The sequence below is a fragment of the Anomaloglossus baeobatrachus genome, chromosome 10 (assembly GCF_048569485.1).
Source record: "Anomaloglossus baeobatrachus isolate aAnoBae1 chromosome 10, aAnoBae1.hap1, whole genome shotgun sequence".
Classification (NCBI taxonomy): Eukaryota; Metazoa; Chordata; class Amphibia; order Anura; family Aromobatidae; genus Anomaloglossus; species Anomaloglossus baeobatrachus.
Window position 1 is genome coordinate 194691997 of NC_134362.1, and position 20833 is coordinate 194712829.

Consider the following 20833-nt stretch of genomic DNA (forward strand, 5'->3'; position numbering starts at 1 on the left):
TATTACTGGGAGAGACACACAGACCTCACATCCAGCCTATATTACTGGGAGAGACACACAGAGCTCACATCCAGCCTATATTACTGGGAGAGACACACGGAGCTCACATCCAGCCTATATTACTGGGAGAGACACACAGAGCTCACATCCAGCCTATATTACTGGGAGAGACACACAGACCTCACATCCAGCCTATATTAACTGGGAGAGACATATAGAGCTAACATCCAGCCTATATTACTGGGAGAGACACACAGAGCTCACATCCAGCCTATATTACTGGGAGAGACACACAGAGCTCACATCCAGCCTATATTACTGGAGAAACACACAGAGCTCACATCCAGCCTATATTACTGGGAGACACACAGACCTCACATCCAGCCTATATTACTGGGAGAGACACACAGAGCTCACATCCAGCCTATATTACTGGGAGAGACACACAGACCTCACATCCAGCCTATATTACTGGGAGAGACACACAGACCTCACATCCAGCCTATATTACTGGGAGAGACACACAGACCTCACATCCAGCCTGCATTACTGGGAGAGACACACAGAGCTCACATCCAGCCTATATTACTGGGAGAGACACACAGACCTCACATCCAGCCTATATTACTGGGAGAGACACACAGAGCTCACATCCAGCCTATATTACTGGGAGAGACACACAGAGCTCACATCCAGCCTATATTACTGGGAGGGACACACAGAGCTCACATCCAGCCTATATTACTGGGAGAGACACACAGACCTCACATCCAGCCTATATTACTGGGAGACACACAGACCTCACATCCAGCCTATATTACTGGGAGAGACACACAGAGCTCACATCCAGCCTATATTACTGGGAGAGACACACAGACCTCACATCCAGCCTATATTACTGGGAGGGACACACAGAGCTCACATCCAGCCTATATTACTGGGAGAGACACACAGACCTCACATCCTGCGTATATTACTGGGAGAGACACACAGACCTCACATCCAGCCTATATTAACTGGGAGAGACATATAGAGCTAACATCCAGCCTATATTACTGGGAGAGACACACAGAGCTCACATCCAGCCTATATTACTGGGAGAGACACACAGAGCTCACATCCAGCCTATATTACTGGAGAGACACATAGAGCTCACATCCAGCCTATATTACTGGGAGAGACACACAGACCTCACATCCAGCCTATATTACTGGGAGACACACAGACCTCACATCTAGCCTATATTACTGGGAGAGACACGCAGAGCTCACATCCAGTCTATATTACTGGGAGAGACACACAGAGCTCACATCCAGCCTATATTACTGGTAGAGACACACAGAGCTCACATCCAGCCTATATTACTGGTAGAGACACACAGAGCTCACATCCAGCCTATATTACTGGGAGAGACACACAGACCTCACATCCAGCCTATATTACTGGGAGAGACACACAGACCTCACATCCAGCCTATATTACTGGGAGAGACACACAGACCTCACATCCAGCCTATATTACTGGGAGAGACACACAGACCTCACATCCAGCCTGCATTACTGGGAGAGACACACAGAGCTCACATCCAGCCTATATTACTGGGAGAGACACACAGAGCTCACATCCAGCCTGCATTACTGGGAGAGACACACAGAGCTCACATCCAGCCTATATTACTGGGAGAGACACACAGAGCTCATATCCAGCCTATATTACTGGGAGAGACACACAGAGCTCACATCCAGCCTATATTACTGGGAGAGACATACAGAGCTCACATCCAGCCTATATTACTGGGAGGGACACACTGACCTCACATCCAGCCTATATTACTGGGAGAGACACACATACCTCACATCCAGCGTATATTACTGGGAGAGACACACAGAGCTCACATCCAGCCTATATTACTGGGAGGGACACACAGAGCTCACATCCAGCCTATATTACTGGGAGAGACACACAGACCTCACATCCAGCCTATATTACTGGGAGACACACAGACCTCACATCCAGCCTATATTACTGGGAGAGACACACAGAGCTCACATCCAGCCTATATTACTGGGAGAGACACGCAGAGCTCACATCCAGTCTATATTACTGGGAGAGACACACAATGCTCACATCCAGCCTATATTACTGGGAGGGACACACAGAGCTCACATCCAGCCTATATTACTGGGAGGAACACACAGACCTCACATCCAGCCTATATTACTTGGAGGGACACACAGAGCTCACATCCAGCCTATATTACTGGGAGAGACACGCAGAGCTCACATCCAGTCTATATTATTGGGAGAGACACGCAGAGCTCACATCCCGCCTATATTACTGGGAGAGACACGCAGAGCTCACATCCCGCCTATATTACTGGGAGAGACACGCAGACCTCACATCCCGCCTATATTACTGGGAGAGACACACAGACCTCACATCCAGCCTATATTACTGGGAGAGACACACAGAGCTCACATCCAGCCTATATTACTGGGAGAGACACACGGAGCTCACATCCAGCCTATATTACTGGGAGAGACACACAGAGCTCACATCCAGCCTATATTACTGGTAGAGACACACAGAGCTCACATCCAGCCTATATTACTGGAGAGACACACATAGCTCACATCCAGCCTATATTACTGGGAGAGACACACAGACCTCACATCCAGCCTATATTAACTGGGAGAGACATATAGAGCTAACATCCAGCCTATATTACTGGGAGAGACACACAGAGCTCACATCCAGCCTATATTACTGGGAGACACACAGACCTCACATCCAGCCTATATTACTGGGAGAGACACACAGAGCTCACATCCAGCCTATATTACTGGGAGAGACACACAGACCTCACATCCAGCCTATATTACTGGGAGAGACACACAGACCTCACATCCAGCCTATATTACTGGGAGAGACACACAGACCTCACATCCAGCCTGCATTACTGGGAGAGACACACAGAGCTCACATCCAGCCTATATTACTGGGAGAGACACACAGACCTCACATCCAGCCTATATTACTGGGAGAGACACACAGAGCTCACATCCAGCCTATATTACTGGGAGAGACACACAGAGCTCACATCCAGCCTATATTACTGGGAGGGACACACAGAGCTCACATCCAGCCTATATTACTGGGAGAGACACACAGACCTCACATCCAGCCTATATTACTGGGAGACACACAGACCTCACATCCAGCCTATATTACTGGGAGAGACACACAGACCTCACATCCAGCCTATATTACTGGGAGAGACACACAGACCTCACATCCAGCCTATATTACTGGGAGGGACACACAGAGCTCACATCCAGCCTATATTACTGGGAGAGACACACAGACCTCACATCCTGCGTATATTACTGGGAGAGACACACAGACCTCACATCCAGCCTATATTAACTGGGAGAGACATATAGAGCCAACATCCAGCCTATATTACTGGGAGAGACACACAGAGCTCACATCCAGCCTATATTACTGGGAGAGACACACAGAGCTCACATCCAGCCTATATTACTGGAGAGACACACAGACCTCACATCCAGCCTATATTACTGGGAGAGACACACAGACCTCACATCCAGCCTATATTACTGGGAGACACACAGACCTCACATCTAGCCTATATTACTGGGAGAGACACGCAGAGCTCACATCCAGTCTATATTACTGGGAGAGACACACAGAGCTCACATCCAGCCTATATTACTGGTAGAGACACACAGAGCTCACATCCAGCCTATATTACTGGTAGAGACACACAGAGCTCACATCCAGCCTATATTACTGGGAGAGACACACAGACCTCACATCCAGCCTATATTACTGGGAGAGACACACAGACCTCACATCCAGCCTATATTACTGGGAGAGACACACAGACCTCACATCCAGCCTGCATTACTGGGAGAGACACACAGAGCTCACATCCAGCCTATATTACTGGGAGAGACACACAGAGCTCATATCCAGCCTATATTACTGGGAGAGACACACAGAGCTCACATCCAGCCTATATTACTGGGAGAGACATACAGAGCTCACATCCAGCCTATATTACTGGGAGGGACACACTGACCTCACATCCAGCCTATATTACTGGGAGAGACACACATACCTCACATCCAGCGTATATTACTGGGAGAGACACACAGAGCTCACATCCAGCCTATATTACTGGGAGGGACACACAGAGCTCACATCCAGCCTATATTACTGGGAGAGACACACAGACCTCACATCCAGCCTATATTACTGGGAGACACACAGACCTCACATCCAGCCTATATTACTGGGAGAGACACACAGAGCTCACATCCAGCCTATATTACTGGGAGAGACACGCAGAGCTCACATCCAGTCTATATTACTGGGAGAGACACACAATGCTCACATCCAGCCTATATTACTGGGAGGGACACACAGAGCTCACATCCAGCCTATATTACTGGGAGGAACACACAGACCTCACATCCAGCCTATATTACTTGGAGGGACACACAGAGCTCACATCCAGCCTATATTACTGGGAGAGACACGCAGAGCTCACATCCAGTCTATATTATTGGGAGAGACACGCAGAGCTCACATCCCGCCTATATTACTGGGAGAGACACGCAGAGCTCACATCCCGCCTATATTACTGGGAGAGACACGCAGACCTCACATCCCGCCTATATTACTGGGAGAGACACACAGACCTCACATCCAGCCTATATTACTGGGAGAGACACACAGAGCTCACATCCAGCCTATATTACTGGGAGAGACACACGGAGCTCACATCCAGCCTATATTACTGGGAGAGACACACAGAGCTCACATCCAGCCTATATTACTGGTAGAGACACACAGAGCTCACATCCAGCCTATATTACTGGAGAGACACACATAGCTCACATCCAGCCTATATTACTGGGAGAGACACACAGACCTCACATCCAGCCTATATTAACTGGGAGAGACATATAGAGCTAACATCCAGCCTATATTACTGGGAGAGACACACAGAGCTCACATCCAGCCTATATTACTGGTAGAGACACACAGAGCTCACATCCAGCCTATATTACTGGTAGAGACACACAGAGCTCACATCCAGCCTATATTACTGGGAGAGACACACAGACCTCACATCCAGCCTATATTACTGGGAGAGACACACAGACCTCACATCCAGCCTATATTACTGGGAGAGACACACAGACCTCACATCCAGCCTATATTACTGGTAGAGACACACAGAGCTCACATCCAGCCTATATTACTGGAGAGACACACATAGCTCACATCCAGCCTATATTACTGGGAGAGACACACAGACCTCACATCCAGCCTATATTACTGGGAGACACACAGACCTCACATCCAGCCTATATTACTGGGAGAGACACGCAGAGCTCACATCCAGTCTATATTATTGGGAGTGACACGCAGAGCTCACATCCCGCCTATATTTCTGGGAGAGACACGCAGAGCTCACATCCCGCCTATATTACTGGGAGAGACACACAGACCTCACATCCAGCCTATATTACTGGGAGAGACACACAGGGCTCACATCCAGTCTATTTTACTGGTAGAGACACACAGAGCTCACATCCAGCCTATATTACTGGGAGAGACACACAGAGCTCACATCCAGCCTATATTACTGGGAGAGACACACAGAGCTCACATCCAGCCTATATTACTGGTAGAGACACACAGAGCTCACATCCAGCCTATATTACTGGAGAGACACACATAGCTCACATCCAGCCTATATTACTGGGAGAGACACACAGACCTCACATCCAGCCTATATTAACTGGGAGAGACATATAGAGCTAACATCCAGCCTATATTACTGGGAGAGACACACAGAGCTCACATCCAGCCTATATTACTGGGAGAGACACACAGAGCTCACATCCAGCCTATATTACTGGAGAGACACACAGAGCTCACATCCAGCCTATATTACTGGGAGAGAGACACAGACCTCACATCCAGCCTATATTACTGGGAGAGACACACAGACCTCACATCCAGCCTATATTACTGGGAGAGACACACAGACCTCACATCCAGCCTGCATTACTGGGAGAGACACACAGAGCTCACATCCAGCCTATATTACTGGGAGAGACACACAGAGCTCACATCCAGCCTATATTACTGGGAGAGACACATAGAGCTCACATCCAGCCTATATTACTGGGAGACACACACAGACCTCACATCCAGCCTATATTACTGGGGGAGACACACATGGCTCACATCCAGCCTATATTACTGGGAGAGACACACAGAGCTCACATCCAGCCTATATTACTGGGGGAGACACACAGGCCTCACATCCAGGCTATATTACTGGGAGACACACACAGACCTCACATCCAGCCTATATTACTGGGGGAGACACACATGGCTCACATCCAGCCTATATTACTGGGAGAGACACACAGAGCTCACATCCAGCCTATATTACTGGGGGAGACACACAGGCCTCACATCCAGGCTATATTACTGGGAGACACACACAGACCTCACATCCAGCCTATATTACTGGGGGAGACACACATGGCTCACATCCAGCCTATATTACTGGGAGAGACACACAGGCCTCACATCCAGGCTATATTACTGGGAGAGACACACAGACCTCACATCCAGGCTATATTACTGGGAGAGACACACAGACTTCACATCCAGCCTATATTACTGGGAGAGACACACAGAGCTCACATCCAGCCTATATTACTGGGAGAGACACACAGAGCTCACATCCAGCCTATATTACTGGTAGAGACACACAGAGCTCACATCCAGCCTATATTACTGGAGAGACACACATAGCTCACATCCAGCCTATATTACTGGGAGAGACACACAGACCTCACATCCAGCCTATATTAACTGGGAGAGACATATAGAGCTAACATCCAGCCTATATTACTGGGAGAGACACACAGAGCTCACATCCAGCCTATATTACTGGGAGAGACACACAGACCTCACATCCAGCCTATATTACTGGGAGAGACACACAGAGCTCACATCCAGCCTGCATTACTGGGAGAGACACACATGGCTCACATCCAGCCTATATTACTAGGAGAGACACACAGAGCTCACATCCAGCCTATATTACTGGGAGACACACACAGACCTCACATCCAGCCTATATTACTGGGGGAGACACACATGGCTCACATCCAGCCTATATTACTGGGAGAGACACACAGAGCTCACATCCAGCCTATATTACTGGGAGACACACAGACCTCACATGCAGCCTATATTACTGGGGGAGACACACATGGCTCACATCCAGCCTATATTACTGGGAGAGACACACAGAGCTCACATCCAGCCTATATTATTGGGGGAGACACACAGGGCTCACATCCAGCCTATATTACTGGGAGAGACACACAGAGCTCACATCCAGCCTATATTACTGGGAGAGACACACAGAGCTCACATCCAGCCTATATTACTGGGAGAGACACACAGAGCTCACATCCAGCCTATATTACTGGGAGAGACACACAGAGCTCACATCCAGCCTATATTACTGGGAGAGACACACAGAGCTCACATCCAGCCTATATTACTGGGAGAGACACACAGACCTCACATCCTGCCTATATTACTGGGAGAGACACACAGAGCTCACATCCAGCCTATATTACTGGGAGAGACACACAGAGCTCACATCCAGCCTATATTACTGGGAGAGACACACAGAGCTCACATCCAGCCTATATTACTGGAGAGACACAAAGAGCTCACATCCAGCCTATATTACTGGGAGAGACACACAGAGCTCACATCCAGCCTATATTACTGGGAGAGACACACAGAGCTCACATCCAGCCTATATTACTGGGAGAGACACACAGACCTCACATCCAGCCTATATTACTGGGAGAGACACAAAGAGCTCACATCCAGCCTATATTACTGGGAGACACACACAGACCTCACATCCAGCCTATATTACTGGGAGAGACACACAGAGCTCACATCCAGCCTATATTACTGGGAGACACACACAGACCTCACATCCAGCCTATATTACTGGGAGAGACACACAGAGCTCACATCCAGCCTATATTACTGGGAGAGACATACAGACCTCACATCCAGGCTATATCACTGGGAGAGACACACAGACCTCACATCCAGCCTATATTACTGGGAGAGACACACAGACCTCACATCCAGCCTATATTACTGGGAGAGACACACAGACCTCACATCCAGCCTATATTACTGGGAGACACACAGACCTCACATCCAGCCTATATTACTGGGAGAGACACACAGACCTCACATCCAGCCTATATTACTGGGGGAGACACACAGGGCTCACATCCAGTCTAAATTTGAGGGCCACCCATATCTGTCCAGGCTCCCTCTTTAATAAAAAAAAAAAGTAAGTGTCCGAACCTCATGACTTGGTAAACCCAAGCATATACTTATACTGCCCAAGCAACATGCAAAGTCTCACCTGAATATTCCCCAAAATGCTCTGCATCAGGGCCACATGCAGCACAATGAGGGGCTCCCCGGGCATTGCGTTATGGGTGAAGGTGAAGCATCTCCTGTAAGGGCCGACTCTGCGCTTCATGTCCGTCCAGTTCCTGACAGGATGTACGGCCTCGTACCTGCACAGAAAGCCGGTATTACCAAATGTTTATTCCCATATCCATGGTCTCAAAAACAGAGGTCGACGACTAAAATTCTAAATCTAAACCAAAGAGGCCGCCCACCTCAAAAGAGAGACCGGTGTGGGTAGGTTTGCTGCATGAATGGTCGCTGTTATTTTAACAATCTGCATAAATAGTACAAATAAAAGAAAGTTTGTAATATTTTAGAGACATTTACTTCTTTCTCCACTTATGAGCCACTTCTTGGCCTTCCATCATTCACTCTGCAGGAAAAAAAAACTGCACCTTTCTAGTATGTTATCTCACCCTAGTGCTGCTACACTGCTCAGTATTGATGTATAATGTCCTCCATGCTGCTTATATTAAATGCCTGCTCTCGCCCCAGAGCTGGATTCACTACTACACTGCTCAGTATTACTGTGTAATGTCCTCAATATAGTACCTTTAACTGTTTATGTATGTTATCCTAGAGCTGGATTCACATTTCCACTGATCAGTATTTACACAGCTCTCCACAGTGTTGTATTCACTAAAACACTGCTCAATATTGCTGCATAAGTTATTAAAGATAGCAGCTTTAAGTATTTATCTTATCCTAGAGCTGGGTTCACAGCTACACTGCTCACTACTGCTGTACAATGTCCTCCATGCTGCTGTACAATGTCCTCCATGCTGCTGTACAATGTCCTCCATGCTGCTGTACAATGTCCTCCATGCTGCTGTACAATGTCCTCCATGCTGCTATATAATATCCTCCATGCTGCTGTATAATATCCTCCATGCTGCTGTATAATATGCTCCATGCTGCTGTATAATATGCTCCATGCTGCTGTATAATATGCTCCATGCTGCTATATAATATCCTCCATGCTGCTATATAATATCCTCCATGCTGCCTTATAATATCCTCCATGCTGCCTTATAATATCCTCCATGTTGCCGTATAATATCCTCCATGCTGCCGTATAATATCCTCCATGCTGCCGTATAATATCCTCCATGCTGCCGTATAATATCCTCCATGCTGCCGTATAATATCCTCCATGCTGCCGTATAATATCCTCCATGCTGCCGTATAATATCCTCCATGCTGCCGTATAATATCCTCCATGCTGCCGTATAATATCCTCCATGCTGCCGTATAATATCCTCCATGCTGCCGTATAATATCCTCCATGCTGCCGTATAATATCCTCCATGCTGCCGTATAATATCCTCCATGCTGCCGTATAATATCCTCCATGCTGCTTTATAATATCCTCCATGCTGCTTTATAATATCCTCCATGCTGCTTTATAATATCCTCCATGCTGCTATATAATATCCTCCATGCTGCTATATAATATCCTCCATGCTGCTATATAATATCCTCCATGCTGCTATATAATATGCTTCATGCTGCTAAATAATGTCCTCCATGCTGCTGTATAATGTCCTCCATGCTGCTATATAATATCCTCCATGCTGCTATATAATATCCTCCATGCTGCTATATAATATCCTCCATGCTGCTATATAATGTCCTCCATGCTGCTATATAATATCCTCCATGTTTCTGCTACTTTTGAACATGAGCTGCATAGAGACAGAAGAGCGGAAACCTCTTATATCTGTGTGTGCAGTGTATGGAGACATCATACCAGCCAGTGGTATACTCTGATAAATTGTCATATTCTGGTTTAGCTAGAGCTGGATGGTGAGCTGTATGTATTACAGTAAGTCAACCGCATGGCCCGGCATCTAGGTATGTATGTATGTATGTATGTATGTATGTATGTATGTATGTATGTATGTATGTATATGACACCCATATATGTGACACCCATCACGTGATTGCCGGGGAGGTGCTGCTGGGTCACAGCAGGTCACCTCTACAGTCCATTTAATCTGAAGGAAGTGGCCACTGATTGTCTGTAGGGCTTATATGTCTTGACAATGTCATGCAAGCCCCAGGAGAACAGGCACCGACACGGTTGGGATGGCACCCGCACTGGAGAAGAGCATAGGCTACTTTTTTTATACAGGGAAATAAAGCAATTGAGAAAGGGGATGTAGTAGTGGACAAACCGTTTAAATTCCCCCAAAAATTTTATATATATAAAAAAAAAAAAAAATTTAAAAAAAAAAAATACCTCCAGTCTGAGCAACTAATTTTTAGCCCCATCTCAAAGGAAAACACAAAACATGCGGTAAATAAAAATTATAGTAACGGATCGGGGATCACACTTACTCGCTAATCTTCTGCAAGACCTCACAGGGAGACTGCCAGGTTATCCTCTCCAGGTTCAGGAATCCCACCGAGAACCACTCGGACAGCATGCCCTTCAGGATCCCATTCATTTCCTGCAGGAAGAAGGGAAATGTATCATGATTAAAACTATTACAGCGCAAAAAAAAAAAAAAAGTTATTGTAAGAGATCGATATTTATCTGCAGGTACAAAAGAAGAAAACATCATCACAGGGGTAAGACCCACACCGGCGTCCACGCATTGTCCTGCCCCTTTACCCCTGATGGGGACGTCGGCCCTCTCACCCATTTGGCCCTCCTGCGGTGGTCGCTCCGTTCCCGTCTTATGCTGCTGTCTCATGGAGCCTGTGCACTCATCGCAGGCTTCCTGCTTCTGCCTTAGGAATTTGCGTGGAGCCAAGCTCTCTTTCTTAAAAGGGCCAGCGTACCCCTAACCCGGAAGTGCCTCTCAGGTCAGACGAGAGGCTGCAGATATATAAGGTACTTCCTCCCTCTATGAAGTGCCTGGGCAACGAGTCTTCTACGTTGCTAGTTGTCTAGTCCCCTAGCACTGCGCTGCTGTATTGTACTAGTTTCCGCTGCTGATATATGTTTGTGTTTCAGTGTACTGCTGCTGATATCCCTAACCTGCTGCAGCTGCCACACTGGCCACCAACCACGATACCCACTGCTGTGAAGTATCCACACCAGCTGCTGCATCCATCCATCCATCCCGGTCAAAACCTCGACACCTGCTGCTGCAGTTATCTTTCTCCAGAGACTGTCGCACCTGTACCCTGAGGCCAGTTGTCGCAGCACCAGTCTTCCCGAGTGGCACCTAGCCTCACTATCAGAGGCTTTGGTGAAAACCAGGTGTGGTTCTGCAGTCAAGCCCCTCTGGGTTTTCTGTGTGCCGTGGCCCAGTGGGTTTAAAACCCCTGCTTGCCCTGCGAGCATAACAGGGCATGATGGAACCAACAAAGGGCCGGGGGGGTCCAACAACACTGGTGGCACCACAGGGGGGATCCACCAACTAGAAGAAAGAAGCTGGAATATGGCGAGCATGGCTTTAATCATGGTTACGCGGCTTTTCTAAACTCTGGAATTAGACATGAAAAATGACAGGAAGACAGTCGCCGCCAAGCCAGAGTGGTAGGACACAATTTACAGTCAATTTAACTGACGGCACTCCCAACATGCAGTTTGAACAGGTGTAAAACTGAACATGACATAAAAAAAAAAAAAAAAAAAAGACAGTTGCACTTTGAAATGCTAAAGCATGCAAACAATAAATGCAAGAATATAGACAGGCATTACTGCTTAAGGAAATCTACAAAAAAATGGCCATTTCTATATCTGCCCAGTAGCCACGTCAAGGCATGTCTCATATACTAGAATAATGCATGTCTATAATCTTGCATTCATTGTTTGCATGCTTTAGCATTTCAGCGTGCAACTGTCTTTTTGCTATGATGGGTCATGTGCAGTTTTGCATCTGTTCAGACTGCATGTTGGGAGTGCCGTCAGTTAAATTGACTTCTCAATAATCTTAACCAAAATGTATGTAAAGATATATATTATATATATATATATATAAAAAAAAAATGTATAAAAAAAAATTACATATAGACAATTTTTAGATACAGATATATATGCATCTCTATCTAAAAAAATTATGTAAAAGATATATATATATATATATATATATATATATATATATATATATCTATCTATCTCTATCCTTTAAACACGTATATAATATATCATAAATATATATATATATATAAAAAAAAATACACACACACTATATATATATATACACCGTGTGTGTGTGGTACTTATAACGTGTGTGTATATATATATATTTTTCTTTTTTTTCTAGATTATATTTTTTTATATATTACACGTGTTTTTAAAGAGATAGAGATTATATATATATATATATATATCTCTCTATCTCTTTAAAAACACGTGTAATATATATATAAAAAAAATATAATCTATAAAGAAAAGAAAAAAATATATATAAATATACACACACGTTATAAATATATAGTGTGTGTATATTTTTTTATATATACGATATATTATATACGTGTTTAAAGGATAGATATTATATATATACATACATATATACATACATATATACATACATATATACATATATACATACACATACATACACACACACATAAAAAAAATTGTTTAAAAGAACAGAGAGTCCTCAGTGGTTGATACCTTTTAATGGCTAACTGAAAAGATGGTAATAATTGCAAGCTTTCGAGACTACTCCGGTCTCTTCATCAGGTATGGTATAACACAAAATCTCTATATCTATTCACACACACATACATACATATATATAATTTTTTTATAGCTATTATATACATTTTTTATAATATATATTATATATATTTTTTATATATTATGTTTAAAAGATAAATATATAGATACATAAATTATATTTGTGTATATATGTGTGTGTGTATATATATCTCTACACACACATATACATATTATATATATATATATATATATATATATATATATATATATATATATATATATATATATATATATATATAATATATATATATATACACACACATACACACACACACATATATGATAGATCTATGTTTTTACATTTTTTTTTATTATTTTTTAGTATTAATAAACCCTTCAAAATAAAAATCCTCCACGTCGGTGGAGTTAAGATCTCAACAACAAGCCGAGTAAAAGAAAAAAAAAAAAATAATAATAATGTTTTCCATTTCATGTGTGCCTGGCCTCAATTAAATCTGAAAAGACTTAATTGTGTGTACCTCGGGGTGCTTTCAAATCAAGAGGCTGTGTTCTGTAAAGAGATAAGGGAATGTAAAAAGACATTTTCCGAATGCAAATGAACGGGGAACAATATCGGAAGGAGATTAGGAGAGTAAAAAAAATAAAATAAATAAATAAATAAATCAGATTCCTCCGTATGCCAAATGCGCTTTTACATTGAGCGAAGAATTGATTCGGAGTGCGCGGCAGATACAGGAGCCGCAGTCAGCGCTGCCATTCAGCGCCGGCACGTTTCCCATTAGCTTTACACGCACCACACTGACCTCTGCAATATGGTATCTCGCTGCGAATAAACATCCTAAAAGTGGAAACTTGGTTATTAAACATTGGGGAGAAGTTAGTAAATAATTTAGGAGGTTGTTGGGTTATTTTCTTCTCCAGGAGAATGAAAATTCTCAGGGGAAGGTGGACGGGCCTGAACTCAGCAGCCACACTTGGACATTTTTGGGTGTTTTTTTTTATCGCTAAATGCATAAGTTTATGGATTAAAAACTTAAAATGTTTCATTTCAAAAGGTTGCACAGTTCATTTTTACTAATGTCCTTTTTGTCCCTTGCAGTAGGAGTTAACTTGGAACCCTTCAGCGAGCCCTTTCTAAGGACTCATTCAGACAGCTGATTTTTGATTATTTTGATACAAGGGTTGGATAAAAATCGGCAATCTGAGTCTAAGGCTATGTGCCCACGCTGCGGAAATTGCGCGGATTTTGCCGCGGATTTTCCAGAAATCTGCAGCACAGCTACTCCCCAGCCATTTCTATGGCATTTGGGAAATGCTGTGCCCACGCTGCGGATTTTTCCGCAGCGGAAATCGTGCAGATTTTCGTGCGGAAAAATCTGCAGCATGTCAATTATTGTTGCGGATTTTCGTGCGGATTTTGCCTATTCACTTGGGGGGGGGATTTGAACCGCACTGACATGACATCCAAGGGTGGTCTAATATTCACAATTGGAAAGGAGAAAGTGGAAGTTTTTTTTTTTGTCTTGACCTAGGAGGAAAAAAAAAAAAAAAAAAAACGATGACACGCCAACCAAAGTCCCCCCAATCTCCCCCCAAAAAAGGTCAATTTTTCTCGAATGTCTGTATGAACCCTTACAAGAAATTCGTAATGCCAGATTCACATATATGAATTTCACAACCCGTGTACAAACTGTAATTTTCCGAACAGCCTGGGGTCTTATGGCCCAAACTCGGCCCCCTGAACACATACATGGCTGATGAGTAGACTTGCGGCCGGTCCGGAAATCAGGCCATAATGACATTCAGATGCTTTTATCTGTCTCCTGTGCTGATTTATGACCATAGACCACATCAAAGTTGGAGTTGAACTTTGATAAGGTCATAAAACAGCACATGTAAGGTCAGGGAGAGAGAAAAAAAAAAAAAAAAACAACACAGAAAAGCATTACAATCTCACTGATGAGGCTCCATAGACTCGCTGCACCTTCAGGGACGTCACCCCTCATCACTCTGATACTCCGCGACGGTCACAGTGTTAAAGTATGGGAGTCTCACAAAGGGAGAACTAAGCCAGTGCAAAAAAGTGAGCAGACCAAGGTGCAAAATCAAGTAACAATCATGGAGCCATTATAATATAGAATACACTTGTAACCAATGCAGGAGCATAGTTACCATATGAATGTGCCCCAGGGACACTCCTACTGACACGGAGGCCAAATGGATAATAAAACCCTATTACACTGCTGGTCTAAACCTGCATGGACCAACACAAGCCAAAACAATACGATAAAACACTGCAAAAAGGCAGCAAATACGCGATCATTTTAACTGACTTCATTGAAGTCAATGGGTGAAAAAATGCCGCAAAAAGTGAAAAGCTGCAAATTATCTCCTGCACCAAATCATGAGTCACAAATAAGCAACGTGTGCACGAGACATCGGATTCTCATCTGTTGCCATTAGGATTCCCTTCAGATTTTGTGACAAATCTGTACTCAAAAACGCATAAAAAAACGTGATAAAAACGCACTGTGTGCGCACAGCCTAAGGCTGCTTTCACACTTTAGTGGTTTCAAATCAGTCAGGTCCGTCGTTGCGACTGATCGACGGTTCCATCTTTTTAGCTGTCAACTGACGCAACGGATGAGTTAGGCTAGGTCCACATTTCCGTTGTTTTGCATCAGTCACATGCGTTGCTTGACGCATGTGACTGATGCGTTGTACAACGGATGACAAAGAACAGAATTCATTGTCAAACTCCGTTGTGTGCGGGGGGCGGAGCGCGAGGGGGGGTTGGAGCGCGAGGGGGGCCGTGGCACTGAGGACGTCAGTGCCGCGGGGACTGCAGGGCTGGGGACAGGTGAGTGTGTGTGTGTATGAGTGTGTGTATATACATGCGGAGTGCGGGAGGGGGCAGAGCCGAGTGGGGAAGTGTCGGCCTCCCTGCACACGTATCCAGGGTAAATATCGGGCAGCTAAAAGCAAAGCACTTTTTGTTTGGTTACTTGATATTTACCTTGGTTACCAGCGTACACCGCTTAGCGCGGGCTCCCTGCACACGTAACCAGTGTAAATATCGGGTAACTAACCTAAGCGCATTGCTTAATAACCCGATGTGTATCGGGGTTACGTGCGCAGGGAGCCAGAGAGAGCATGCGCAGCAAAATCCTACGGATTGCGCTGCTCAAAAAACGCTACAGGCTGCGTTCCTTCCGCCCCGCGGTCAGTCTTTCCACGACTGATCAGTCGGGCGGAGGGTGCAGCGCAGCATCATCAGTCACAATCCGCCGCTCATACAAGTATATGGGAACAATTCTGTAAATACCCTCTAAATTATATTGTGTCTATGAAGGAGGAGTATGCACTAGTAAAAACTTTGGGAGAATTTTTTTTTTTTTTAAAAAAAAACAAAAAAAACCTTGTTGAGAACAGGAGTGCCCGGAGCGCAGGCGTTCTGCAGAATCGGATGACACAAATTATGGACAGATTTTTACTAATTGCCGGAAACGATGCTCGGTAACGAAAGCCACCGTGACCGTGCAATCCTCCACCACTTCAGTTTGAGTTTGTGGTTCTTGGAAAAAAATAAAATAAAAATCCCTGTGATCACTCGAGACTCAGATGAGGACTAATTTACTTTAAAATAAGAAATATATATTTCTATTGAAGAAGAAGAAAAAAAAAAGACGACCTCGGATGTCCGGTGGTTAGAAGCTTTGCCTATAGTGTAGTATTGAAAAAGTCAGGACAGAAGTACCATGGTGGATAGTGAGTGACCCAAAGAGTGACCGAACATGAGAGATTGATATAAATGACAGTAAATCTGACGGCTACCGGATTATCAAATATTCCAGATTATCAGACAATGATGGAAAAAACAAATGCTTGATTTGCAGAGAATAGACGCTGCTCTGCAGCACCCGGCGGCACACACTACACAATCTGTATCGGCTACAATCCAGTCTCCAGAGGGGAGAACGGCTGATCAATAGGGGTCCCGGGTATTTAATTCCCACCGGTCTTATATTGATGATTACCTAAGGGTCCAGTAGGATTAGTCAACCATGGCCGGTAAATAATTGGCTGCATGCAAGATGATCAGCGGTCATTTGCTGCCACATAAGGATGGATAATTTTTAGACTGTAATTTTTAGACCATATGCAAAGCGGACCTGTCATCTCAACGTACGTTACTTAAAAAATCCCCGCCAACACCACAGAGGTCAGCACTTGGATTTCTGCCACTGATGTGCAGCTAGGATATAGACACTACAGGATCCGTACAGTCTACATCCAGCTGCCAGAAGTGAGAATGGCTGATTGATGGGGGGTCCCGGGTGTCTAACTCCCACCGGTCCTACATTGATGACCTAGGGGTCCAGTAGGATTAGTCAACCGTGGCCGGTAAATAATCGGCTGCATGCAAGATGATCAGCGGTCATTTGCTGCCACATAGGGATGGATTATTTTTAGACTGTAATTTTTAGGACCATAATTTTTACACCATATGTCAAGCGGGCCCGCTGTCTATGTACATTACCTAGAAAATCCCCAGTAAACACACAGAGGCCGCCACTTGGATTTCTGTCGCTGATGTGCGGGTAGGAGGGGCCATAGATTCAATGGGAATAATGCACCGATTTTGGAATTTGCAAGAATAGGTAGAATCTATTTCTCCTTTCCGTCCCCAGGGTTCCCAGTACAAGACGATCACCCTCTACTCGGCCAAATTCACAGCTTAAAGGGAACCTGTCAGGTCCCTTATGCGTTCTAATCTAGAAGCAGGGTGATGTGTGGCCTAGTAACCCCTTCCTACCCATCCCTGTGTTGTAATATGAATGTATAAAAATATGTTTTATTACTTATGTGCTGCGTATATAAAAGAGCAGGGGCTCTACCTCCGGGGCGTCATTTCGCCCTGTGGGCGTTTGCATGTTTTTTTGTGATATCACGTCCCTATGGGCGTGATACCATGGATTTAAATCAGCGACGTCCCTGTCGCTCCTTGATATCCCACGCATGCGCACTTACCATTCCCACAGCTTTCTTATCCGGGTGCTTGCTTCTCGGCTTCAGACGTGCACTGAGCATGCTCAGAAGACTCCTGCGGTCCCGGTCATGCGCTGTCTCGGCTGTTTATTTGCCAGCTTCAGATGCGCTCTGCTTATGACCGGAACGACAGGAATCTTCTGAGCATGCTCAGTGTGCGTCTGAAGCCAAGAAGCAAGCACCTGGATAAGAAAGCTGCGGGAATGGTAAGTGCGCATGCGCAGGATCTCAAGGAGCGACGGGGACGTCGCTCATGTAAATCCATGGCATAATACCACGGAAAACATGCAAACACCCACAAGGTGATGTGATGCCCCGGGGTTAGAGCCCCTGCACATTTACATACAGAACACATAAGTAATAAAATATATTTTATACATTCACATTACAACACAGGGATGGGTAGGAAGGGGTTACTAGGCCACACATCACCCTGCGTCTAGATTAGAAGCATAAGGGACCTGACAGGTTCCCTTTAAATATATAAAACTGATATTTGTATACATTCATATCACACAATATTACAACACAGGGATGGGTAGGAAGGGGTTACTAGGCCACACATCACCCTGCATCTAGATTAGAAGCATAAGGGACCTGACAGGTTCCCTTTAAATATATAAAACTGGTCCAATTTGTGCATGGAGCATGCTCAGTGTCCGCACAAATCTACAATGTATCAATCTGAAGTGTGGACACTTTTTGCACTGGATACAATTGTGGCAAATCCTCAGATTCTATATGTAAACAAGAATACTTCCATTCACGAGTGTCAGACCCTTTCCCTCTGTATATGCGGAATAAGCCTCGCTTTTTTACACCTTTTTTCCTTTGCTACCCTCGTTCCATAACTTCCCGTGTTTACGGCCGCTGTATACTAATTTCTAATGCTATTTTCCAGATAAAATGGCTATTTAGAAGGCGCCCACTGTGTTATAAAGTGCAGCTCGTGTGAAGGTGAATATTAGCAGCAGCGCCACACTGAGACCCACAGGTTAAAATGCCCTTTAATGGTCCATTTGCTGCAACATTTACGTATGTTAAAAAAAAACTGGTAAAAGTGGTCACGAAACACGAAGCGGCTGGAAAACAAAACACACAGATTAGCCGTGAAATAATAAGATTTCCATATATACTGGCACCCCCTGCCGGATGAATCTACTTCAAGGGAAAGCCTAAGGGTGAGCCCTCCAAATATAGGACAGTGGGCACCAAATATACAAGGATGGCCTGATATTATGGCACATGGGCAGCACGGTGGCTCAGTGGTTAGCCCCGCAGTCTTGTGGTGGCTCAGTGGTTAGCCCCGCAGTCTTGTGGTGGCTCAGTGGTTAGCCCCGCAGTCTTGTGGTGGCTCAGTGGTTAGCCCCGCAGTCTTGTGGTGGCTCAGTGGTTAGCCCCGCAGTCTTGTGGTGGCTCAGTGGTTAGCCCCGCAGTCTTGTGGCGGCTCAGTGGTTAGCCCCGCAGTCTTGTGGCGGCTCAGTGGTTAGCACTGCAGTCTTGTGGCGGCTCAGTGGTTAGACCCGCAGTCTTGTGGCGGCTCAGTGGTTAGACCCGCAGTCTTGTGGCGGCTCAGTGGTTAGCCCTGCAGTCTTGTGGCGGTTCAGTGGTTAGCCCTGCAGTCTTGTGGCGGCTCAGTGGTTAGCCCCGCAGTCTTGTGGCGGCTCAGTGGTTAGCCCTGCAGTCTTGTGGTGGCTCAGTGGTTAGCCCCGCAGTCTTGTGGTGGCTCAGTGGTTAGCCCCGCAGTCTTGTGGTGGCTCAGTGGTTAGCCCCGCAGCCTTGCAGCGCTGGGGTCCTGGGTTCAAATCCCACCAAGGACACCATCTGCAAGGAGTTTGTATGTTCTCCCAGTGTTTGCGTGGGTTTCCTCCAGGTTCTCCGGTTTCCTCCCACACTCCAAAAACATACAGTTAGGGATTCTAGATTGTGAGCCCCAATGGGGACAGTGTTGCCAATGTATGTAAAGCGCTGTGGAATTAATAGCGCTATATAAATGAATAAATATTATATATTATATTATTATGTCCAGTGGACAGCCGTTGACATGAGGTGCAACCACATTTTACATCAGTGGCTTGAATTTCCAGAATTTTTCAGTCCGGGCATGCTGGGATCTGTAGTATGTTGCAAACTACTACACACTGGGTGATGAACCCGAGCACAATACCCGGGCACGGCACAGCAGGGATCTGCTTTTGAGTTGTCTTTAAGGGTTTGTCCACCTTGTAAAATTAGTAAAATTCCAAAAGTGCTTGTAAAAATCAAACATTTTTTTGCATTTTAAGTCTTATTAAAATTGCTCAAGAATGGAAGGATTCATAATTCTAAAGGTTGCCTACGTTACCGGCCACCTCTACGTATCAGAGGTGGCCGATTTCCTTGGCAAGGAGCACGCACAGGCAAGCGGTGCTATAAAAGGTGGCTGGGTCCAGAGAGCCAGTTTCCCTGCCTCTGCTTGCCTCTTAGACCATGCTGCTTGTCTGAATTGCCCCTATTCCTCACTGGCAAGAAGGAGGCAGGGGCATCAATAATGCTTTAAAGAGCACCAATCACCAGGATTTT

General features: G+C 45.1%; 2 protein-coding genes across 2 annotated transcripts in view; one reads left to right on the top strand and one right to left on the bottom strand.

Annotated features, from left to right (window-relative positions):
* LOC142254791 (DNA topoisomerase 1-like) overlaps positions 1-20833 on the top strand; it is a 291550-nt gene that overhangs the window by 98404 nt on the left and 172313 nt on the right. The gene's annotated exons all lie outside the window — the stretch shown is intronic.
* The window catches only part of MLYCD (malonyl-CoA decarboxylase), a 58606-nt gene that overhangs the window by 31790 nt on the left and 5983 nt on the right, over positions 1-20833 (bottom strand). The window contains exons 2-3 of the mRNA XM_075326088.1: positions 10918-11030; positions 8528-8684 (exon numbers count right to left, since the gene is read on the bottom strand). Coding sequence (XP_075182203.1) covers positions 8528-8684; positions 10918-11030 — 270 coding nt within the window. The remainder of the gene's footprint in view (positions 1-8527; positions 8685-10917; positions 11031-20833) is intronic.